This window comes from Macaca nemestrina, chromosome 15 (genome assembly GCF_043159975.1).
Source record: "Macaca nemestrina isolate mMacNem1 chromosome 15, mMacNem.hap1, whole genome shotgun sequence".
NCBI classification, from domain to species: domain Eukaryota; kingdom Metazoa; phylum Chordata; class Mammalia; order Primates; family Cercopithecidae; genus Macaca; species Macaca nemestrina.
In genome coordinates, this window is record NC_092139.1 from 4,931,003 (window position 1) to 4,950,205 (window position 19,203).

Sequence of the window (19,203 nt, forward strand, 5' to 3'; positions counted from 1 at the left end):
GGAAATTAGAAAATACTTTGGCAAATGAAAATGCAACATACCAAAACATGTGATCCGTTGAAAGCAGTGCTCAGAGGGATGTTTATAGCTGTAAGCACCTACAATAAACAGGAAGAAAGGTATCAAATCAATAACTTCATACCTTAAAGAACTAGAAAAATTTAAAGCTGTCAGAATCGATGAAATAATGAAGACTAAATCAGAGATAAACAGAATAGAAAAACAACACAGAAAATCAATAAAAACAAAATTTGGTCCTCTGAAAAGATCAAGAAAATAAACCTTTAGCAGACTGACTAAGTTAAACAGAAGACTCAAATTACTAATATGAGAAATGAAAGTTAGGGACATGACTACTGAAATTTCAGAAATAAAAAGGATTCTAGGAGACTACTATGAACAATTATATGCCAATAAATTAGTTAACCTAGATGACATCGATAAATTCCTAAAAACAAATTACCAACACTGACTCCAGAAGAAATAAAAATTATCAACAGACCCAATAACATGTAACCTTCCAACAAAGAATTCTATAATTTAAATAATGCCAGTTCTTTTTTTTTTTTTTTTTTTTTAGAGACAGTCTCACTCTGTCACCCAGACTGGAATATGGTGGTCTGATCTTAGCTCACTGTAACCTCAAACTCCTGGGCTCAAGTGATCTTCCTGCCTCAGCCTCCTAAGTAAGCTTAGGACTCTAGGAATGTGCCACTATGCTCAGCTATTTAATATTTTGTAGAGAATGGGGTCTTGCTGTGTGTATCCTATGCTGGCCTTGAACTCCTGGCCTCAAGCAGTCCTCCTGCTTTGGCTTCCCAACTGGAATTACAGGTATGAGTCACCATGCCCTGCCCAGTCCTTCTTAAATTCTTTCAGAAAACAGAAGAGGAGAGGACATTCCAAACTCATTTTATGAGGCCACTATCACCTTGTAATATCAAACCATACAATGGTGTCATTACATAAATATTCTCTATGAATATAGATGCATAAACCCTCAACAAACCAAATCTAGCTGCACATTAAAAGCATTCCATACCATGACCAAATGGATTTATCCCAGCCAAGCATGGGTGGCTCAACATATGAAGATGAATGTAATATACCATATCAATAGAATGAGAGACGAAAAAGAAACATTCTTATTGGAACTGATGCACAAAAAGCATTTGACAAAATCCAATACCCTTTTATAATAACACTCAAAAAACTGGAAATAGAAGAGAAATGCCAAAACATTAGATAGAGTATGAATGAAAACCATATAGCTTACATAATACTCAATGGGGAAAGACTAAAAGCCCCCCTGCCCTACCAAGACAGGGATGCCTGCTTTCACTGCTTGTATTCAATATTGTACTAGAAGTTCTAGCTAGATCTAGAAATTATGCAAGAAAAAGAAAAAGATATCCAAGTGGGAATGGGAGAAACTAAACTATTTCTTCTCACAGGTGATTTGATCTTATGTATAAGAAATCCTGCAGAATCAAGAAAATCATTAGAAGCTAATACAAATTCAGCAAAGTTGCAAGATACAAGATCAACAGAAAAATCAGTTGTATTTCTATATAATAGAAATTAACAATACAAAAGTGAAATTAAGAAAACAATGTCCTTTATAGTAGCATCAAAAAGATTAAAATTCTTAGGAATAAATTTAACCAAGGGAGGTATAAGACTGAAAACTACAAACATGGTTGCAAGAAATTAAAGATGGCCTAAATAAGTGGAAAGGTAATCCATGGTCATGGATTGGAAGATTTGATATGTTAAAATGGCAATACTCCCTGAAGTAGACTACAGATTTAATACAATCCATATCAAACTCCTAATGGCCTTCTTGCAGAAATGGAAAAGCTAACCCTAAAAATCATATGAAAATGGAAGAGACCCAGCATAACCAAAAAAATTAAATGAATAAAGTTAGAGAACTCATACTTCCCAAATTCAAAATTTATGACAAACCTACATTATTGAAATCATGTGGTAGTAGCATAATGATAGATATGTAGACCAACAGAATGTAATCGTGTGTCTAGAAATAAATTCACCCATCTATGGTCACCTGAGTTTCATCAAGGGTATAAGACCATTCCATGGGGGAAAGTATAGTTTCTTAAATTGTTCTGGGACAGTTGGATAAACACATGCAATATAATGAGGATGGAACCTTACTTCATATCATATACAAAAATTAATGGATTGGAGACCTAAATGTAAGAGCTAAAACTCTGAAACTCAGGAAAAAATGCAGGAGTCAATCTTGATGACCTTGGATCTTGCAGTGCATTCTTAAATATGATAGATATAAGCAATGGAAGAAACATTAGATAAATTGGACTGCAGCACAATTCAAAACTTTTGTGCATCAAAGGACACTCCCAAAAAGTGGAAAGACACCCTACAGAATGGGAGAAAATATTTGCAAATATCCTTGAGAGTCTACTATTCAAAATATATAAAGAAGTGTTACAACCAAACAACAAAACACAACCCAAATACAAATGGCCAAAGGACTTGAATAAGCATTTCTTCAGAGAAGACCTACAAATGGCCAGTAAGCACATAGAAAGATACTCAGCATGATTAGTCATTAGGGAATGTATATCAATACCATAATGAAATGCCACTTTATCCCCACTTGGATACCTAGAATCAAAAAAAACCAATAAATGTTGGTGAGGATGTGGAGAAATTGGAACTCTTGGACATTTCTAGGGCAATGTAAAAGAATGCAGCCACAGTGGAAAACAGTTTGGTTGGTTCCTCAAAAAGTTAAACATAAGAGTTACCATATGACCCAGCAATTCTATTAGGTATATGCCGAAATGAATTTGTATTAGTCTGCTTTTGCATTGCTGTAAAATACCTGATACAGCATAATTTATACATAATAGATGCTTAATTGGCTTGTAGTTCTGCAGGCTTTATGGGAAGCATGGTGCTGACATCTGCTTACCTTCAAGGGAGGCCTCACAGAGCTTATGGGGGAAAGTGAAGAGGAGGCAGGCATGTTATATGGTGAAAGCAAGAGAAGAGAGACAAGGAGAGAGGAGGAGGTGCCTCACACTTTTAATGACCAGATCTCATGAGAGCTCACTCACTATTTTGAAGATGCATCAAGCAATGAGGGATCAGCCCCTACCACCCAAACACCTCCCACCAGGTCCTACCTCCCACATTGGGGATGATAATTCAACATGAGATTTGGTGGGATCAAATATTCAAACTACATCATTCTACTTCTGGCCCCTCCCAAATCTCATATCCGTCTCACGTTGTAATATACAACCATGCCTTCCCAAGAGTCGCCCAAAGTCTTATTTCATTCCAGCATCAACTCAAAAGTACCAGGTCCAAAGTCTCATCTGAGACAAGGCAAATAAATCCCTTCCACCCATGAGCCTGTAACATCAAAGGCAAGTTATTTACTTCCAAGATACAATGAGAGTATAGGCATTGGGTAAATACTACCATTCCAAAAGGGAGAAATCAGCCAAAAGAAAGGGGCAACAGGCACCATGCAAGTCCCAAACCTAGCAGGGTAGTCATTAAATCTTAAAGTTCTAAAATAATTCTTAACTCCATGTCCCACTTCTCATACATCTTCTGAAATCTAGATGGAGGGTACCAAGCCTCATTCACTCTTGCACTCTGTGTATCTGTAGGCTTAACACCATGTGGAAACCACCAAGGTTTATGGTGACTTGTGCTCTCCAGAGTGGTGGCATAAGCAGTATCTGGGGCCCTTTGAGCTGAGGCTGGAGCTGGAGGCAGGGATGTAAGGAACAGTGTCCTGAGGCTGCACAGGACAGTGGGTCCTGGGCCTGGCCCACACACCATTCTTCCGTCCTAGGCCTCTGGGCCCCTGGTGGTAGGGGCTGCAATGAAAGTTCTCTGAAATGTCTTCGAGGCCTTTTCCCCATTGTCTTGATAGTAGCACTTGGTTCCCTTTTAGTTATGCCAGTATCTCTAGTAAGTGGTTGCTCCACAGCCTGCTTGAATTCCTCTTCCAAAATAGCTTTTTCTTTCTCTGCCACACAGCCAGGCTGCGAATTTTCAAAACTTTTACTCTCCATTTTCTGTTTAAATATAATTTCCAATGTTGAGTCATTTCTTTGTCCCATACGGGAACATAGGCTGTTAGAAGCAGCCACGTCATTTCTTGAACACTTTGCTGCTTAGAAATTTCTTCAACCAGATACCTTAGGTCATCATTCTCAAGCCCAAACTTCCGCAGATCCCTAGGGCAAGAACAGAATGCATCCAAGTTCTTCGCTAAGGCATAACGTGTGACCTCTGCTCCAGTTCCTTGTAAGTTCCTCGTTTCCATCTGAGACCTCTTCAGCCGAGACTTCACTGTCCATATCACTATCAGCATTGTGGTAGCAACCACTTAACCAGTCTCTAAGAAGCTGTAAGCTTTCCCTTATCTTTCTTTTTCTGAGTGCTGCTCACTCTTCTAATCTCTTAACTAGTTCCAAACCTTCCACGTTTTCAGGTACCTTTATAGCAATGTCCCACTCCTCCGTACCAACTTTCTGTATTAGTCCATTCTTACATTGATATAAAGAAATATCTGAGACTGGGTAATTTATAAATAAGAGAGATTTAATTGGCTCACAGTTCTGCAGGCTTTACAGGAAGCAAGGTGCTGGCACCTGCTTGGCTTCTAGGGAGGCCTCAGGAAGCTTACAGTCATGGTGGAAGGTAAAGAGGAAGCAGGCAAGTCACATGGCAAAAGCAGGAGCAAGCGAGAGAGTGAGTTGCAGGGGCAGGTGCCACACAGTTTTAAATGACCAGATCTTGTGAGAACTCACTATTGTGAAGGCAGCACTAAACCATGAGGGATCCACTCCCATGACCCAGACAAATCCTACCAGGCCCCACCTCCAGCATTGGGTATTACAATTCAACATGAGATTTGGGCAGGGATAAATATCTAAAATATAGCAGAATTGAAAACAGATTGAACAAACACTTGGATGAGAATGTTCACAATACTATTCACAATAATCAAAAGGTGGAAACAACACAAATGGCTGTCAACTGATGATGAATAAACAAAATGTGGTATATATCCATACAGTGGAATATTATTCAGCTATAAAAGGAAAGGAGTATATATTCATGCTACAATGTGGATGAACCTCAAAAACATTCTAAGTGAAAGAACGAGACACACAAGGTCATATATTTTAGGATTTCATTTATATGAAATGCCCAGAACAGGCAAATCTACAGGGAAAGAAAGCAGATTAGTGGTTGCCAGGGGATGAGGGAAAGGAAGAATGGGGAGTGACTGCTTAAAAGTTATGTTGTGATGAAATGTTTTGGAACTAGATAGAGGTGATGTGGTAGTTACATAACATTGTGAAGGTACTAAATGCCACAGAATTATACTACTTTAAATGCCTTATTTTATTAATCTGCATTTCATCTAGTTATTAAAACTTATTAAAACCCATCCTTTCTATCAAGGCCTAGAAGGCCCCACATGAGCTGACCTCTGCCTCTCTCTACCCTTATTTTTCACTCCTTTCCCCCTTGTTGAGTATGCCTCAAGCATTACTTGAACAATCTTACTTTTTTCTAAATCTTTGGTTTTGAGATTCCATTTTCCTGGGAACTCTTGCTGTTTTTCACATGTCCATTTAAGTGGTAATTATTTAGAGAGCACTTCCCTCACCATCCAATTAATGTTACTATTTCTATCATATAGCAGTTTTTGGTATCTGAAATTTATTTCTGCCTTCCCTCCACAAACTCCACTCCTGTAAATTCTGTGGGGGTAGGAAACTTGTATGTCTTATTCATCACAATTTTCAGAACTTAGAAGAGTGTCTGGAAAAGTAGGCTTACAACAATGTGAATGAACAAACTAATGAATATGGCAGTTTTAAGTAGGAATTTACTAAGTTCAAAGAGAACTAATGTGTCTGCTAAAATTTTTAAGTCCTTTATGGTGTCAGCATTTTCATTATAATTGAAAAAGTATTAACCAGCCATTTGAACATCTATTATGAGATATGCACTGAGCTCAGGTCTAGATACAGAAATGAGTAATAAATGAACCCTTCCATGGTGTTACAGCTCTTTTAGAATATGTCTAGCAGGTTTTTCAGTTTTCACCAGAACGCCCAACTCAAAACAGAGATGAACTCCCTACTTAAAAATGAGGATATATGTGCTTTTGAAGTCATGCAGAATCATACTTATTTCCATTTCATTGGACCCTTAGAGGAATAATATAGGCAAATCAAATATACATAGACTTCATTGTTAAGACAATGTATTTGTAATGGTTAGCTTTAGTTTTTCTATTTAAAATAAATAAAGGTGCATGAAGATATTCTGAATTGACAACATTTTAGGAATACAGATGTGCTGAGTGAGAGCAATATGTTATACCATCTTGAATTTTAGATAATATACTTTTAGCTTATACTGTGATAGCAACAATTTTAAATAAAAGGAACTTGGAGGAGTGGAAGTCACATTAATGAAACACTTGGCTTTAATAACGATGAGGCTTTATTTACCTACTTTGATGTACGTTTTGTACCAAACACAAAGACAATTGGGTTTATAATGAGTGTTGAAATTTGGAATAGATTTGAAGTTAAAAGGGTTTAAGCTTATTTAAAAACAATTTAGCTATTTGATTACTATGTAATTCATTTCTAAAATGTTCTATTATATGTTTATTTAAATTTTTTAAGTTCAGAGCAAGATCTAGCAAAGTTTGTCCTGAAGGGCTATACAGAAAATGTTATAGGCTTTGTGGGCCAGAAGGCAAATTTCAGAGTATCATGTTAGTGCTTATTATAATCATTTCAATTGTAACCATTTAAATATATAAAAACCATTCTTAGCTTACTGGCTACTAAAAGGGCAGTGGTGGGGGTGGCGAGTGGGGCTGGCTAGATTTGGTCTGTGGGCTGTAAGTTTGCAGACTTCAAGTTCAGAAGGGAAATCTTATAGATCAGAACTCTGTTCTTATAAAATTTTTCCTTAGTTTATCTTACTGTTTCACAGAAATAGTAATTTAAATCAATTTTGCATAGCAGAGGCTAATGAGTATATTAATTAATATAGCTAAAATTATTGTTCTATTTTAAACATATTAAAAATAAATGATCATGGTAGCTAATGACTTAAATTTCTTACCTGGATTGTAATCTAACACCCTGGTGTAGGTTTACTGCGTGTCCTCAACCAAATAGAGCTGTAAGGTGGTAACTGTCCCAGAAGTACACATGGAAGAGAAGAAATTTTACATTAGTATAGCTAGGCAGAAACCTAAATACTAAACTGTAGCTACAGCCATTACTATAGTGATCTCATTGCCACCAAATCGTAGTATCATGGATGGCCAACACCAACTTAAAAGGCCAGTAGATCCTTTAAATGAATAATAGATGGAGTGGTTTTCATATAGCATTTAATTCAACATGAAATTTGTAGTCTACAGTGACAAATTCTGCCAACTCTGAGCTCAGTGCTTAGTGTGGAGCTTCACAGTTGCTGGGGTTCTTTAACCATTCTGTTATCACCTATTAACAGTTAAACCAGATACAGTTAGTGTATAAGTTTCTTATCTAATTAAAACTTAAAGTATGGAAGAACCATATATGCTATGAATAAACAAGTAGAATTTTGAGCAAAATACCAGCAAATAGTATCAACAAACAAATCTAACTTGAGATGTAAATATTGAAGCAAGATGATAGGTGGTTCTGGAGATGTGCTTTCTGCCACATCAGGTGTTACCATTATAATTAAGAAGTAGGCTGTCTGGAAAGCAGAGAATGGACTGGTGGTGTAGACCAGTCTTTTAGGGAACACACCTGAATTGTAATATATTCAGTATATGTATTTTTGAGAAGGGATAATAAACTGCATTTAGAAAGGAATAATACACATATGTAACATGTTTGCAACTTGAAACATTAAATTATTGCCATATATACCATATATCCAGATTTCTTTCCTCCCATTGCTTATTAAGAAAACTGAATTTTTAGAATTTCCCCATTTATATATTTAAGATTTACAGTTGAGATTAAAAACTTTGAAAAGGTTTTAAAAATTTTTATTACTTTAAAAATACTGCTCTATTTTCATAGAACTATGGAACTGCTAACCAGTACTTTGTTGTTCATTCTAACATTTTTTGAATACGAACTAGTAGTATGTTCCTAGTATCATCACTGTAAATAAATTTGCAGATAAATAAGCAAATGGGATTTATAGAAATCTACTGTTTGAAAATAATATATTCAGTTTCATATGTTCATTTGCTTACAAATATCTTCTGAGATGTTTTCACATGAAAAATGGAGAAAAAGGTCTCTGAAAAAAACTAGACAAATGGGTATTGGAAGCAGATAGTAATAGCAGTTTTAATAGTACAGCTAGGATTTTGCATTTCTGAGCTTGAGTTTGTTGAAGGACTGTAGATAAACAGCTAAAAACTTTGACTTTACTTCCAATGTATAATAAAATGTAGGCCTGTAATTACCGTATCTTTCCACAAGGTGGATATTTTGATGTTAGGTTCTCCCCCCACTCCCCGCCCCCACCACCTTTTCAATTGTCAGAAAATTACTTAGGTGATATGACTTCAAAGTCTCTTTATTTTTATATTTTTTGAGACAGGGTCTTGCTCTGTTGTCCCGGTTGGGGTGCGGTGGGGGCCAAGGTGGTTTCTAAACAGTAGCACCTTTTCCTTCTCTTTGTTTCTTAGTAAGTATATTAATATTTCTATGTGAGGGAAATTGAAATCTTAGTTTTACATAATTTGGGCTCCCATTAATATTTTAAATTGAATATTAAATACAGAGAGCTTCTAATATGTTGCTTAAAATAGAAAAAAGGTAAAGTTTTTGGTAGTTGGTTGGCTACAAATAATGGGTTATGAACAACATGTGTATGTGTGTGTATATATATATAATATATATACATCTTAAATCCTTTAAATTTAACTGACTTCTAATTAGAAAGGATTTAGATACATTTCACAAATGAAGAAATTGAGGCTCAGAGAAGTCAACTGATTCACAGAAGGTTACAGAGCAACTAAGAGGTAGAGCTGGAATTTTTCTACCATAACAATTTATTTTTAAAAAAAAACTATAATTCAATGAATAGTGTGTTTTGCTAGTCTCTAGGACTGATCATAAGTCACTTTGGACAAAGTGCTAACATAAAGACGCAGTAGTTTCTGTGGGCATCTGACCCAGTAGCAGAGTCTTAAGTAGAAAAGGAAAGATAGTGGAAGTCAATGAGGTAGCATGTGTGGCAAGAAGGCACAGAGGACACTCAGTTGCTCCAGGCGCTACCTTATAACCCTATCATCAGTAGCTAACATTTATTGGATTCCCAGAATGTCCTCAGCACTGTGCCAGCACTTTAGTTACTTTCTCTTATTTAGATACTACAGCAATGTTGTGTGCGAGAGATACGACCATCCTATAGAGAAAATAAGTAACTTGCTGAATAGCACAGAGCTTGGATTTGTGCACAAGTTCTGCAAGCTCTGAAAGTCATGCTCCAAGTTACTGTGCTTCCTGCCTCACCAGTATACCAGGAGGGAAGGCCCATCTCTGTAAGGACACTTATTTGAAAGCCAATTAAAAATATTTTTCAGGGAACATTTATTGTTTGTTTCCCCCTTTGTGCTGGGGTAAATTTCCTTTCTTTATAATCTCTCCTTCATCTAAAACTTTGTCTAACAATGTTTGCAGAGGTGAGCTTAAAAATACTCTTAAAGAGGGATACTTTTCATTTTGATAGAAGTTTTCAACAAATTATTGCTTATTTCTTGGTTAAATGCACTCATTTTGATTTTCTAAGGCACAAACCACATATATAAACAATTTACGAAACACATAGAAAGTTGGAATTCTCATTCATGTGTTTGGATTCTGATGGCTCAAAAGTAAAAACTGACTTGTTTCACAGATCCCTGTTCTAAAGTACCACTCATCCCAACCCCAAGAAAATGTAAAGCCTGGGTTAATTTCCTGCAATAAGTAGTCATTTAATTAAAGAACAAAATTAACAGGAATCAAAATGTTGCAGCTGTATTTTTTGTTAGACATTATATAAAAAAGGAAAAGTATAATACAGTAAATCATTTTGTATAACATGAACTTAAAGAGTTTTCAAATTAATAATGATCAGGATAAAAATGTCTTTTAAACATAATACTGAATGACATTGTCACATGTCCCTCATGTCAGAGGCCTGGGAGTGGTGAGCCTGCACATGCACGTTGCCCGTCCTCCATTACACTGCAGAACTGTAAAACAAGGTTGAAAGGCAAACAACAGTTTTCTTCTGATAGAGTTATGTTGGGTCTTAACTGACCCCAACAGTTCACACTCCTCAGACACCAAAGGAGGAAGGAAGTGTGTCCTCTGGTTACTCCTCTTGCAGGTAAGTGTGGTCAAGATTGCACCTGTGTGTGTGATCCTGCTCTTCTCACAAACACAGCAGGTAGTCTTGAGCTGAACTTCAGGAAAGTTCCCTGATGAATGTTCAGTGTTGGTATCAAAAAATTAAACACAAATTCTTCTCAGAAGAAAATCTCTATGGCCTGTGGAATCTAGATATTATAAAAAAGACAAAGAATTTAAGGTTATACATTTCTAGCAGTTAAAATAGCCAAAAACCTTCTACAAAGTTTTTGCTACTATTTGCTACAAGGTTAAATTTGCTGCTATTAAAAAGCTTCTCAGAAGTCCCATATGTAAAACATGAGGATGGAGCTACTCTAGTTAAAATAGGGTAGAGTCTCAGAGGGCTCCCTACTCTAAGGCCCCTATTAAATGCTGAATTCTTAGGACTACCTAGAACTTAGTTTTAAAACAGTGAGGTAAGCCCTTGAAGTACACAGAAAGGCCAGGGCTTTGCTAAATCAGTAGAAATAATGAATTTGTTAATTATTGGAAATTATGGTAGAGTTATGACTTTTTATAGAGTATTATGTTCATAGTAATTTTAAAACACTTAAAATCTCATAACTAAAAATACTGTTCTGACTCTTAAATTCATATGAATTGTTAAAATGTGGTATAAAGATCTTAAAATTATTTCCTTATGTTCAAGTATTAGAGTCATTATTTTAGAAAGTTACCAACTTAGGACAATAAACATCTTTACTAAACATTTTAATGTATAATCAGAAAATGTACAAAATTGAGATTATGATATATAGAATATGTAGTCATTCTGTTTAAGACAGAATGAGCATTAAATGTAATTCATTATTTACTGGAACTGTCTTTCCTAAACATTCATATGACCTATTCCTCCCCAAAAGTATGTTAGTCATGGGAGGTAACCTTAAAAAAACAAACTATTTGCTTAATTTTCTCCTATTCATCCAACTTTCCCTTCCTCCTTGATACATTCACCCCAAAACCATGGGTTAAGATGGAATTCCATTTACTTAGTTTCTATTCTATAGCCATATTAATCTTACAGAGTAAATCTTTCAGATAACAATTGCAGTGGCCACTTTGTAACAAACAGAAAACTAAAACTATTATTTTAGTTTAAGGCAGTATCTACATGCAGGATTTCCTTTCTCTTTGTATGTGGGCCTTGAGCATGAGCATCTTCAGATAAAAAGAGAGAGAACAAAGCAACTGATTCAGTTGAAGGCTTGTTGCATCACAGTCATCTGCTTTAGAATTAGAGATATCTGAGGACTTCACATAATTACTACTGGTCATGGCCATAGAAAAGAAGTGGGGGAAAATACTGAAAGAATATTCAGTTCAATAAGTAAAGAGAGTTAAATCTTTTCCCAACTTTGTCATCACCAAGAAGCCCAGTGTCATCCCTTGCATATGGTAGCATAGACAGAAAATATATTTGTCTTAATGGGAAAAGTCTTGATTATGGAAGAATCAGCCAATATATTCCCAATGGAACATAAACTCCATGAAGATGGGAGCCTCCTTTATCATATTCACTGTTGCATTCTCAGCACTTACTCAAATATTTGCTGAGGAAACAAATACTCAGCTTTAGGAGAACACTGGCTGTGTTAAAGATGTGACTAATAATTTAAGATAGGAAAAAGTAAATGTGAGGGTGGGGAGTGACTAATTTCACAGCAATTTATAAGTGTAAATAGTTCTATAAATTGGAGGAATTCTGAATATTAGGGGGAATTAAATACACAGAAAAATTACTTTCATTGCCTTGAGGCTTATTTTTGTTAAATATGCATTAACTACTTAAATAAACCAATATTGTTACCATACATACCACCTTTCACCAAGTCCTAAAGGAAATAATGGGAGCAGGCAGTATTCTTAATTGAAGTACATTGTTTGTTCAATACAGTTCTCTGGAAAAATGCTGAATTTGTATAGCCGGATACATGGTTTGTGGTAGCGGGGTGGTGTGTGTTTCAAAAATAAGTACCATGAAATTCATACAAACAAATCTGACCTTGTCAAGTGCTTGCTTGATGCATGTACCTCCATTTCATTACTTTTGTACTCATTTAATTCTTTACGAATTGCTGCCTGAAATTTAAAAACAAGACATTGTTTTTCAGGATATTAAAAAATTGGGAAATTAGCATCATGTTTATAAATTAACCATTCCTAATACTTGTTATGTAATACACAGAAAAAAATAAACAATTTTTGGTTCATCATTAAAACTGCCATACTCATTATTATAGTCCTACCAAGCTAGTATGTAGCTAATATTCTGGAAGTCTTTGTAAAACATTTTATTGATACATAATATTTGTACGTATATACAGGGTACATGTGATATGTTATATGCATAGACTACGTGATGATCAAGTATTTGGGATGTCCATCACCTCAAGTATTTATCATTTCTATGTGTTGGGAACATTTCAAGTCCTCTCTTCTAGCTGTTTTGAAATATACACAACATTGTTGTTAACTATATTCACCCTACTCTGCTATAGAACATCAGAACTTACTCCTTCTATCTAACTGTATGTTACTACCCATTAACCAACCTCTCTTTCTCTCCCCAAACCCTGCCACCCTTCCCAGGCTTTGGTGTCTATCATTCTACTGTCTACCTCCATTACATCAACTTTTTTGATCCCACATGAGTGAGAACATGCGATGTTTGTTTTTCTGTGCCTGGCTTATTTCATTTAACATAATAACATCCAGTTCCATACATGTTGTCAAAAATGACTGGATTTTCTTAAGGTGGAATATCCATTTTGTGTGTGTGCACTGTATTCACATATGCATATATACACGCATTACATTTTCCACTCTATTGATGGACACTTAGATAATCTTGGCTATTGTTAATGCTGCAGTGAACAGGGGAGTGCAGCTATCTCTTCAATGTACTGATTTGATTTCCTTTGGCTCTATACCTAGAAGTGGCATTTCTGGATCATATAGTAGTTTTTAAAAAATATTTTGAGGAGTCTCCATACTGTTTTCCATAATGGCTGCATTAATTTACATCCCTATCAACAGTATATAAAAGTTCACTTTTCTCCTAATCCTTTCCAGCATTTTTTTAAAATAACTATTCTATCTGGAATAAGATGATGATAAGATAGTTTTGATTTGCATTTCCCTGTTGATTAATGATGTTGAGCATTTTTTCATATACCTGTTGGCAATTTGTATGTCATCTTTTGAGAAATGTCTATTCATGTCCTTTGTCTACTTTCTAATGGGATTTTTTTTTACTGTTATTCGAGTTCCTTGTATATTCTGGATATTAGTCCCTTGTTGGATGAATAGTTTATAGATATTAATATTTTCTTATATTCCCTGTTGTCTCTTTACTCTGTTGATTTGTTGTGTAGAAGCTTTATAGTTTAATATAGTCTCATTTGTTTATTTTTGTTATCTGTGCTTTTGAGGTCTTAGCCATAAAATGTTTGCCTAGACCAATGTCGTGGACTGTTGGTTCTGTGTTTTCTTTTAGTGGTTTTATAGTTTTTTGGGTCTTACATTTAAGTCTTTGTTCTTCAAGTTGATTTTTGTATATAGTAAGAAATAGGGGTGCAGTTTCATTCTTTTGCCATATGGATATCCAGTTCTCCCAACACCATTTATTGAGGAGTGTCCTTTCCCCAGTTTATGTTCTTGGCACCTTTGTCAAAAATCAATTGGCTGTAAACATGTGAATTTTTTTCTGGGTTTTCTATTTTCCATTGGTCTATGTGTCTTTTATACCTATAACTGTGCTGGTAGTATAACCTTATACTATATTTTGAAGTTAGTGTGATGCCTCCAGCTTTGTTCTTTTTGTTAAGGATTACTTTGGCCATTCACGTTTTTTTTGGGTTTCACATGAATTTTAGGATGGCTTTTACTATTGTTGTGAAAAATGACATTGGTATTTTAATAGCGATTGCATTGAGTCTGTAGATTGCTTTGGGCAGTATGGTCATTTTAGCAGTATTAGTCCTTTCTATCCACAAGCATGAGATGTCTTTCCATTTATGTGTGGCCTCTTCAATTTCTTTCATCATTGTTTTGTAGTTTTCCTTGTACAGATCTTTCACCTCCTTGGTTAAATTCATTTCCAGGTATTTTTGACACCTATTTTAAATAAGATTGCCTTCTTGATTTCTTTCTCAGCTAGTCCATTATTAGTTTATAAAAATGCTACTAATTTTTGTATCCTACAACTTCAGTGAATTTATCAGATCTAAGTTTTTTGGTGGAGTCTTTAGGTTTCTCTAGGTATAAGATCATATTGTCTGTAACGAGAGATAACTTGACTTCCTCTTTTCCAGTTTGGATGCCCTTTCTTTCTGTTGCTCGATTGCTCTGGCTAGGACTAGTATTATGTGAGTCTTCCATGAATTAATTTGCTGGACTGAAGTGGGAAGACAATCCTTCCCCCAACCCCACTCACTCCATACCTAAACGGACCAAGCACATGCTTAGGGCACTAATGAAACAGGAACACCAAGATAATGAGTAAACTGCAGCTTTCAGTGAACTCGGAATTTTATAATCAGAGATAATCTAGAAATAAGCCTTTCTAACTTCAGCATATATTAATATTTTGGCTTCCCCAGGCCCACTTGCATCATGTACTTCTTTCTCAGATAAACACTCGAGGGACCCAATGAGACTAAAACATCAAACATAGCCTCTGGGACAAGGAAAGTCTTTAAGAACTTTAGGGGTATATTATTCTCATACTCAAACACATCTGCAGACTACCAAAGATACTTCTTGTATCACTGTGATCCTCTGAGCACATCAATCACAAAGAACTAGGCAAGTTAGTCCAACATGTTCGCATTTCTCCAAGTTGATGCAATATCTATGTACATACTCATACTCGGCATATGAAGAATGAAGAACAATTAGCAAATTTCTTTGCCTGAATGTGTAATTTTTCTCTTCCTAAAGGCTTTAAGTCTTCTGAAAATTAATAGAAGCAAGAAGGTAACAAAAAGACTCTATAGACATTCGTGGGCTTAAATCTTGCCAGTCAAGTGTTTGATCACAGACAAGAACTTACCCTCTCTGTGCTCAGCAAATGTCAGGCCGAGACTCTATGACCTGCTTCCTCCTCCTCTAACCGTTCAGTTCAGACTCCTCAGGAGGTTCTCAGAGATACTTCAAACTGCACAAGTCCAGGGAGAGAATCTAGAACCTCTTCTATACTGTAGAGGCTTTCTTGAATTCCTCTTTATCCCCACTGTAGCTCTTCTTGTTTAAACTTGTCAGTTGATCTCTTATGGCAGCCTTGCCCACCTTTGATTTATCCCTTATACCAAGGTTTCTCAATTTCCACAGTCTTGACATTTGGGACTAGAAAATCCTTTGTTGTGGGACCTGTTATGTGCATTGTGAGATGCTTAGCAGCATCCCTGGCCTCTACCAGTAGCATCCCGAGTTGTGACAATCAAAAATGTCTCTAGACATTGCCAAATGTCCCTCGGGGCAAAACTGTCCCCTAGCTGAGAACCATTTCTCAATCTGACCCTGAATTGTCTTTGAGAAACCAATATTTACTGCAGGTATACCCTTAATTTAAATAGTTGAGGACTCCCATTGTCTATGAATAAACTCCCTGGCATGACATATTTTGCCCTTATTATAACATCCAACACCCCCCACCAGCACAGGCAGTTATGTACCTTATCTGCTGCTGACAGTCTCGTCCAGGGTTTGTCTGCCCTCCTGTCATAGTCCTGCGCTTTTGCTACTTCCACGTAATCACTGAATCGTATCAGAATTTTTCTGTCTCTTAATTCATCAACGGTGGGTCTCTGATTAAGCTAAAATCAAAGATCATCATAGTTAAGTATCACATGCCAAACTAGCTTTTTTGAAGCACTCTGAACAAACAGCACCTTTCTAAAAAAAATAAAAATAAAACTGAAACTGTGCTATATAACCTGAATACAAGCGATCTCTAATGTGAAGGGCTTAAATTATATACTGTACCCTTAAGTCACAATCCCCCTTCCTCCAAAATATTTTATCAGAAGGAGTCACACCCCCAGTAGTACATAGCACCAGCTCAAGGAATAGTTAGTGATTTAACTTAGAGTTGATGGCATCAATGGCTTCAGGTACAATTAGATAAGCTTTTTCAAAGTGCTAATAAAGTTATTATATGTCCAGCTTAAGAAGGATATTCTGTTAATTTCAAGAGAATTATTATGGAGCAGCACAACAAAGAAGGGGAATCCAGAACACTTGAATTTAGAAATGGTCAGGGCTTTAAAAGTAGATTAAGGTGTATAGAGTTGCTACCTGTATTGGCCCTAGTAAATGTTAACTATTTGAGTCACAGATAAGCTTTCTGCAACTGAGGAACTTCTAGACATATTGGAGGTGAACAAAAGCGATGAGTGCAAAATGTAACTAAAACACTGATACCCAGGTATGCTTTTCCTAGACCACTGTAAATTAAGAAAATGCCAATCAACTTCTGGCTTCCACCTGAACATAAGTAAAAAATGTCATGTGCGTTGTGCACCTCTCCAAGTGCTACTGTGCTGGGGAAGGACTTCGTCCATAGGGAATGTCAGAGGGAGTTAATTCATTGTTGTTGAGGAAATATCCTGATTTAACTGATGCCATGTTGTCCAGGAAAACATTATTCATGATCACAGAGTGATACCTAGATTACTCATCCCACCTGCTACCGAAGCAGCTGTTCTCTAGACTACCTTTATTATTCAGGCAATAAAATGCTTATAGTACCTTTCTTGTCAATCTTTGCTTGATTTCTCTTCTTTCTTCCTGCTCTGTCTGATCATTCCTTTCTGTGAAAGATTAAAATAGGGAAGAAAATGACAAAGAGAAACAGGTTGAAACGTTCTTCTCTTTAGCAGGAAGGTGTACCCAAGATATCCGTATTTCTGGGAGCTGAAGGTAAGATATTAAAGAGATCTTTTTCCACATCACTCTTTGTGGGGTTTTTTTTTCCCCACTTTGTCAATCACTGTTCAGGAGATCATGGTCTCATCACGGAAATACTTGTACTAAGCGAAGCTTTGCTGTCATCCCAACCTGGTCTCCTCAGCCCTTCTGTGCATTAGAAACAACCACAGATATGGCTGCTGTTTAAGGAAGTAGACATCTCTGTGTCTGTCTTTCTCACTGATTTTCTTTCTCCCCAAATATCTTTATATTTACATCTAGCACTTAGATGCCACATTAAAAATATCTGTAGTAGACTAAATAAATGTGTATGTACATTTCAATATAAATAGCACTGCCACTACTTTTTTTTTCCTTAATCAGCATACAGACTTTTTAACCAACGTAAAACATGGAACACCTTCTTCAGCTCCTGGGCAGCGTATGCTTGCCTGAAATTTATATGTTCAGACTATATTTCAAATCTTAACATATCTATGAACCTAGCTGACTCTCCATTGCTGAAGCGTGAACACTGTTATATGACAGTGCCTTGTAAAGGAGCCCAAGTCCCTCAGCAAAATTAGCTTTGCTTGGTAAGTTGCGACTATTAACATTCAAGCTGTGCTCTCACCTATACTTGGAAGCTAAAAATAGACCAAAGTGCTGAGATATAGTACAAAATGTAAGCGTCCCCCTGGGATACAAGATAATGGCTGTCCTATTTCTGGTGTTCTGCGTTGCTAAATAAAGCCTTAGTTCCCTGACCTGAACATAGCTCCATTCCTAGGAAAGAGATTTCAACAATCAGCATTCCTAGAAACACTGCTAGGTTTTGGTAAGGGAAATCCTGCCACTTGCAGTTAACACAATTTCACATTATCTGCCTTTATTTAAAAGATGCATTTCAAATATTTATACCTTTGTGGGATTGGTTATATGAGAGATTAATATATTGTGCTTTCCAGTAATTTTTTTAAGTAGTCATCTTGGACTAGGGTGTTTTAGAAAAGGTAATTAAATCCTATTTGTGCTTAATTCTTTATACAAGTGAGAAACCAGAAGAAACCATACTTTTAAGGTATCATCAGAAAGCTGATACAATTAGAGAAACGTTGTGAAAGTGTCCAGATAAGGCCAGCCATGAGGGATTTACGTGACATAAAATTTTTCAGATTTCTTTAAAATAGGCCATGGGCAACTCCCATGTGAAAAGATTGAAACAAGTCAGATATGTTTTTTTTTTTTTTTTTTAAATCTTGAAAAATGTCATCATTACTACGAAGGTCACTAGCAGGGTCTTCGGAGAATTGATCTTTGAAAGTTCCTGTCAGAGTGCTTCTTCGTGCCAGGCGCTCTGTTGGATACTTCCTCCAAGAAGTCCTCCCTGTTAGTCTAAGCCCACAGACCTCCCCTTCTCAGCTCCCCTTAGTGATATGTTTGTGGATCTCATTTCCAGACCCAGAAAATCCTGTGCATTATACAAAGCAAGGGACCCATAATCAGGACTGCTACACCCATGTTTTCTGGAAATAGCTCCAGCAGCTTGGACAGTTAGTTATACATGAGTCTTCCATGAATGTCCAAAACGTATTACTGCTTCTGATGCAGTAGTTAAGAAAATGGGCAGTGGAGTTAGGCAGACCTGGGGTTGAACTCTAGTGCTATCCTTGTTCCAATATTCATTTGTTAAAAAGTGCAGACCTCACAAATATGTTGCAGTGATTAAATGAGGGACTCTATACCAAGTACTGAATACAGTCCATGGCACAGACTGGGCCTAATAAAGAATTACCATCAGCATAGAAAGGGGCCACTGCTC

General features: G+C 36.3%; 1 protein-coding gene and 1 non-coding gene across 9 annotated transcripts in view; one reads left to right on the plus strand and one right to left on the minus strand.

Annotated features, from left to right (window-relative positions):
• The first annotated feature begins 6,085 nt into the window (after positions 1–6,085).
• LOC112424749 (U7 small nuclear RNA) lies at positions 6,086–6,147 on the plus strand. The gene has a single exon (XR_003015654.1). It is a non-coding gene; the product is annotated as a U7 small nuclear RNA (small nuclear RNA).
• A 3,876-nt stretch (positions 6,148–10,023) lies between these two features.
• The window catches only part of LOC105470567 (phosphatase and actin regulator 3), a 270,600-nt gene continuing 261,420 nt past the window's right edge, over positions 10,024–19,203 (minus strand). For all 8 annotated transcript variants that reach the window (XM_011722670.2, XM_011722671.3, XM_011722675.3 and 5 more), the window contains 4 exons: positions 17,223–17,284; positions 16,148–16,288; positions 12,475–12,551; positions 10,024–10,615 (listed from right to left, as the gene is read on the minus strand). In XM_011722670.2, coding sequence (XP_011720972.2) covers positions 10,600–10,615; positions 12,475–12,551; positions 16,148–16,288; positions 17,223–17,284 — 296 coding nt within the window. In that variant the 3' untranslated portion in view covers positions 10,024–10,599. The remainder of the gene's footprint in view (positions 10,616–12,474; positions 12,552–16,147; positions 16,289–17,222; positions 17,285–19,203) is intronic.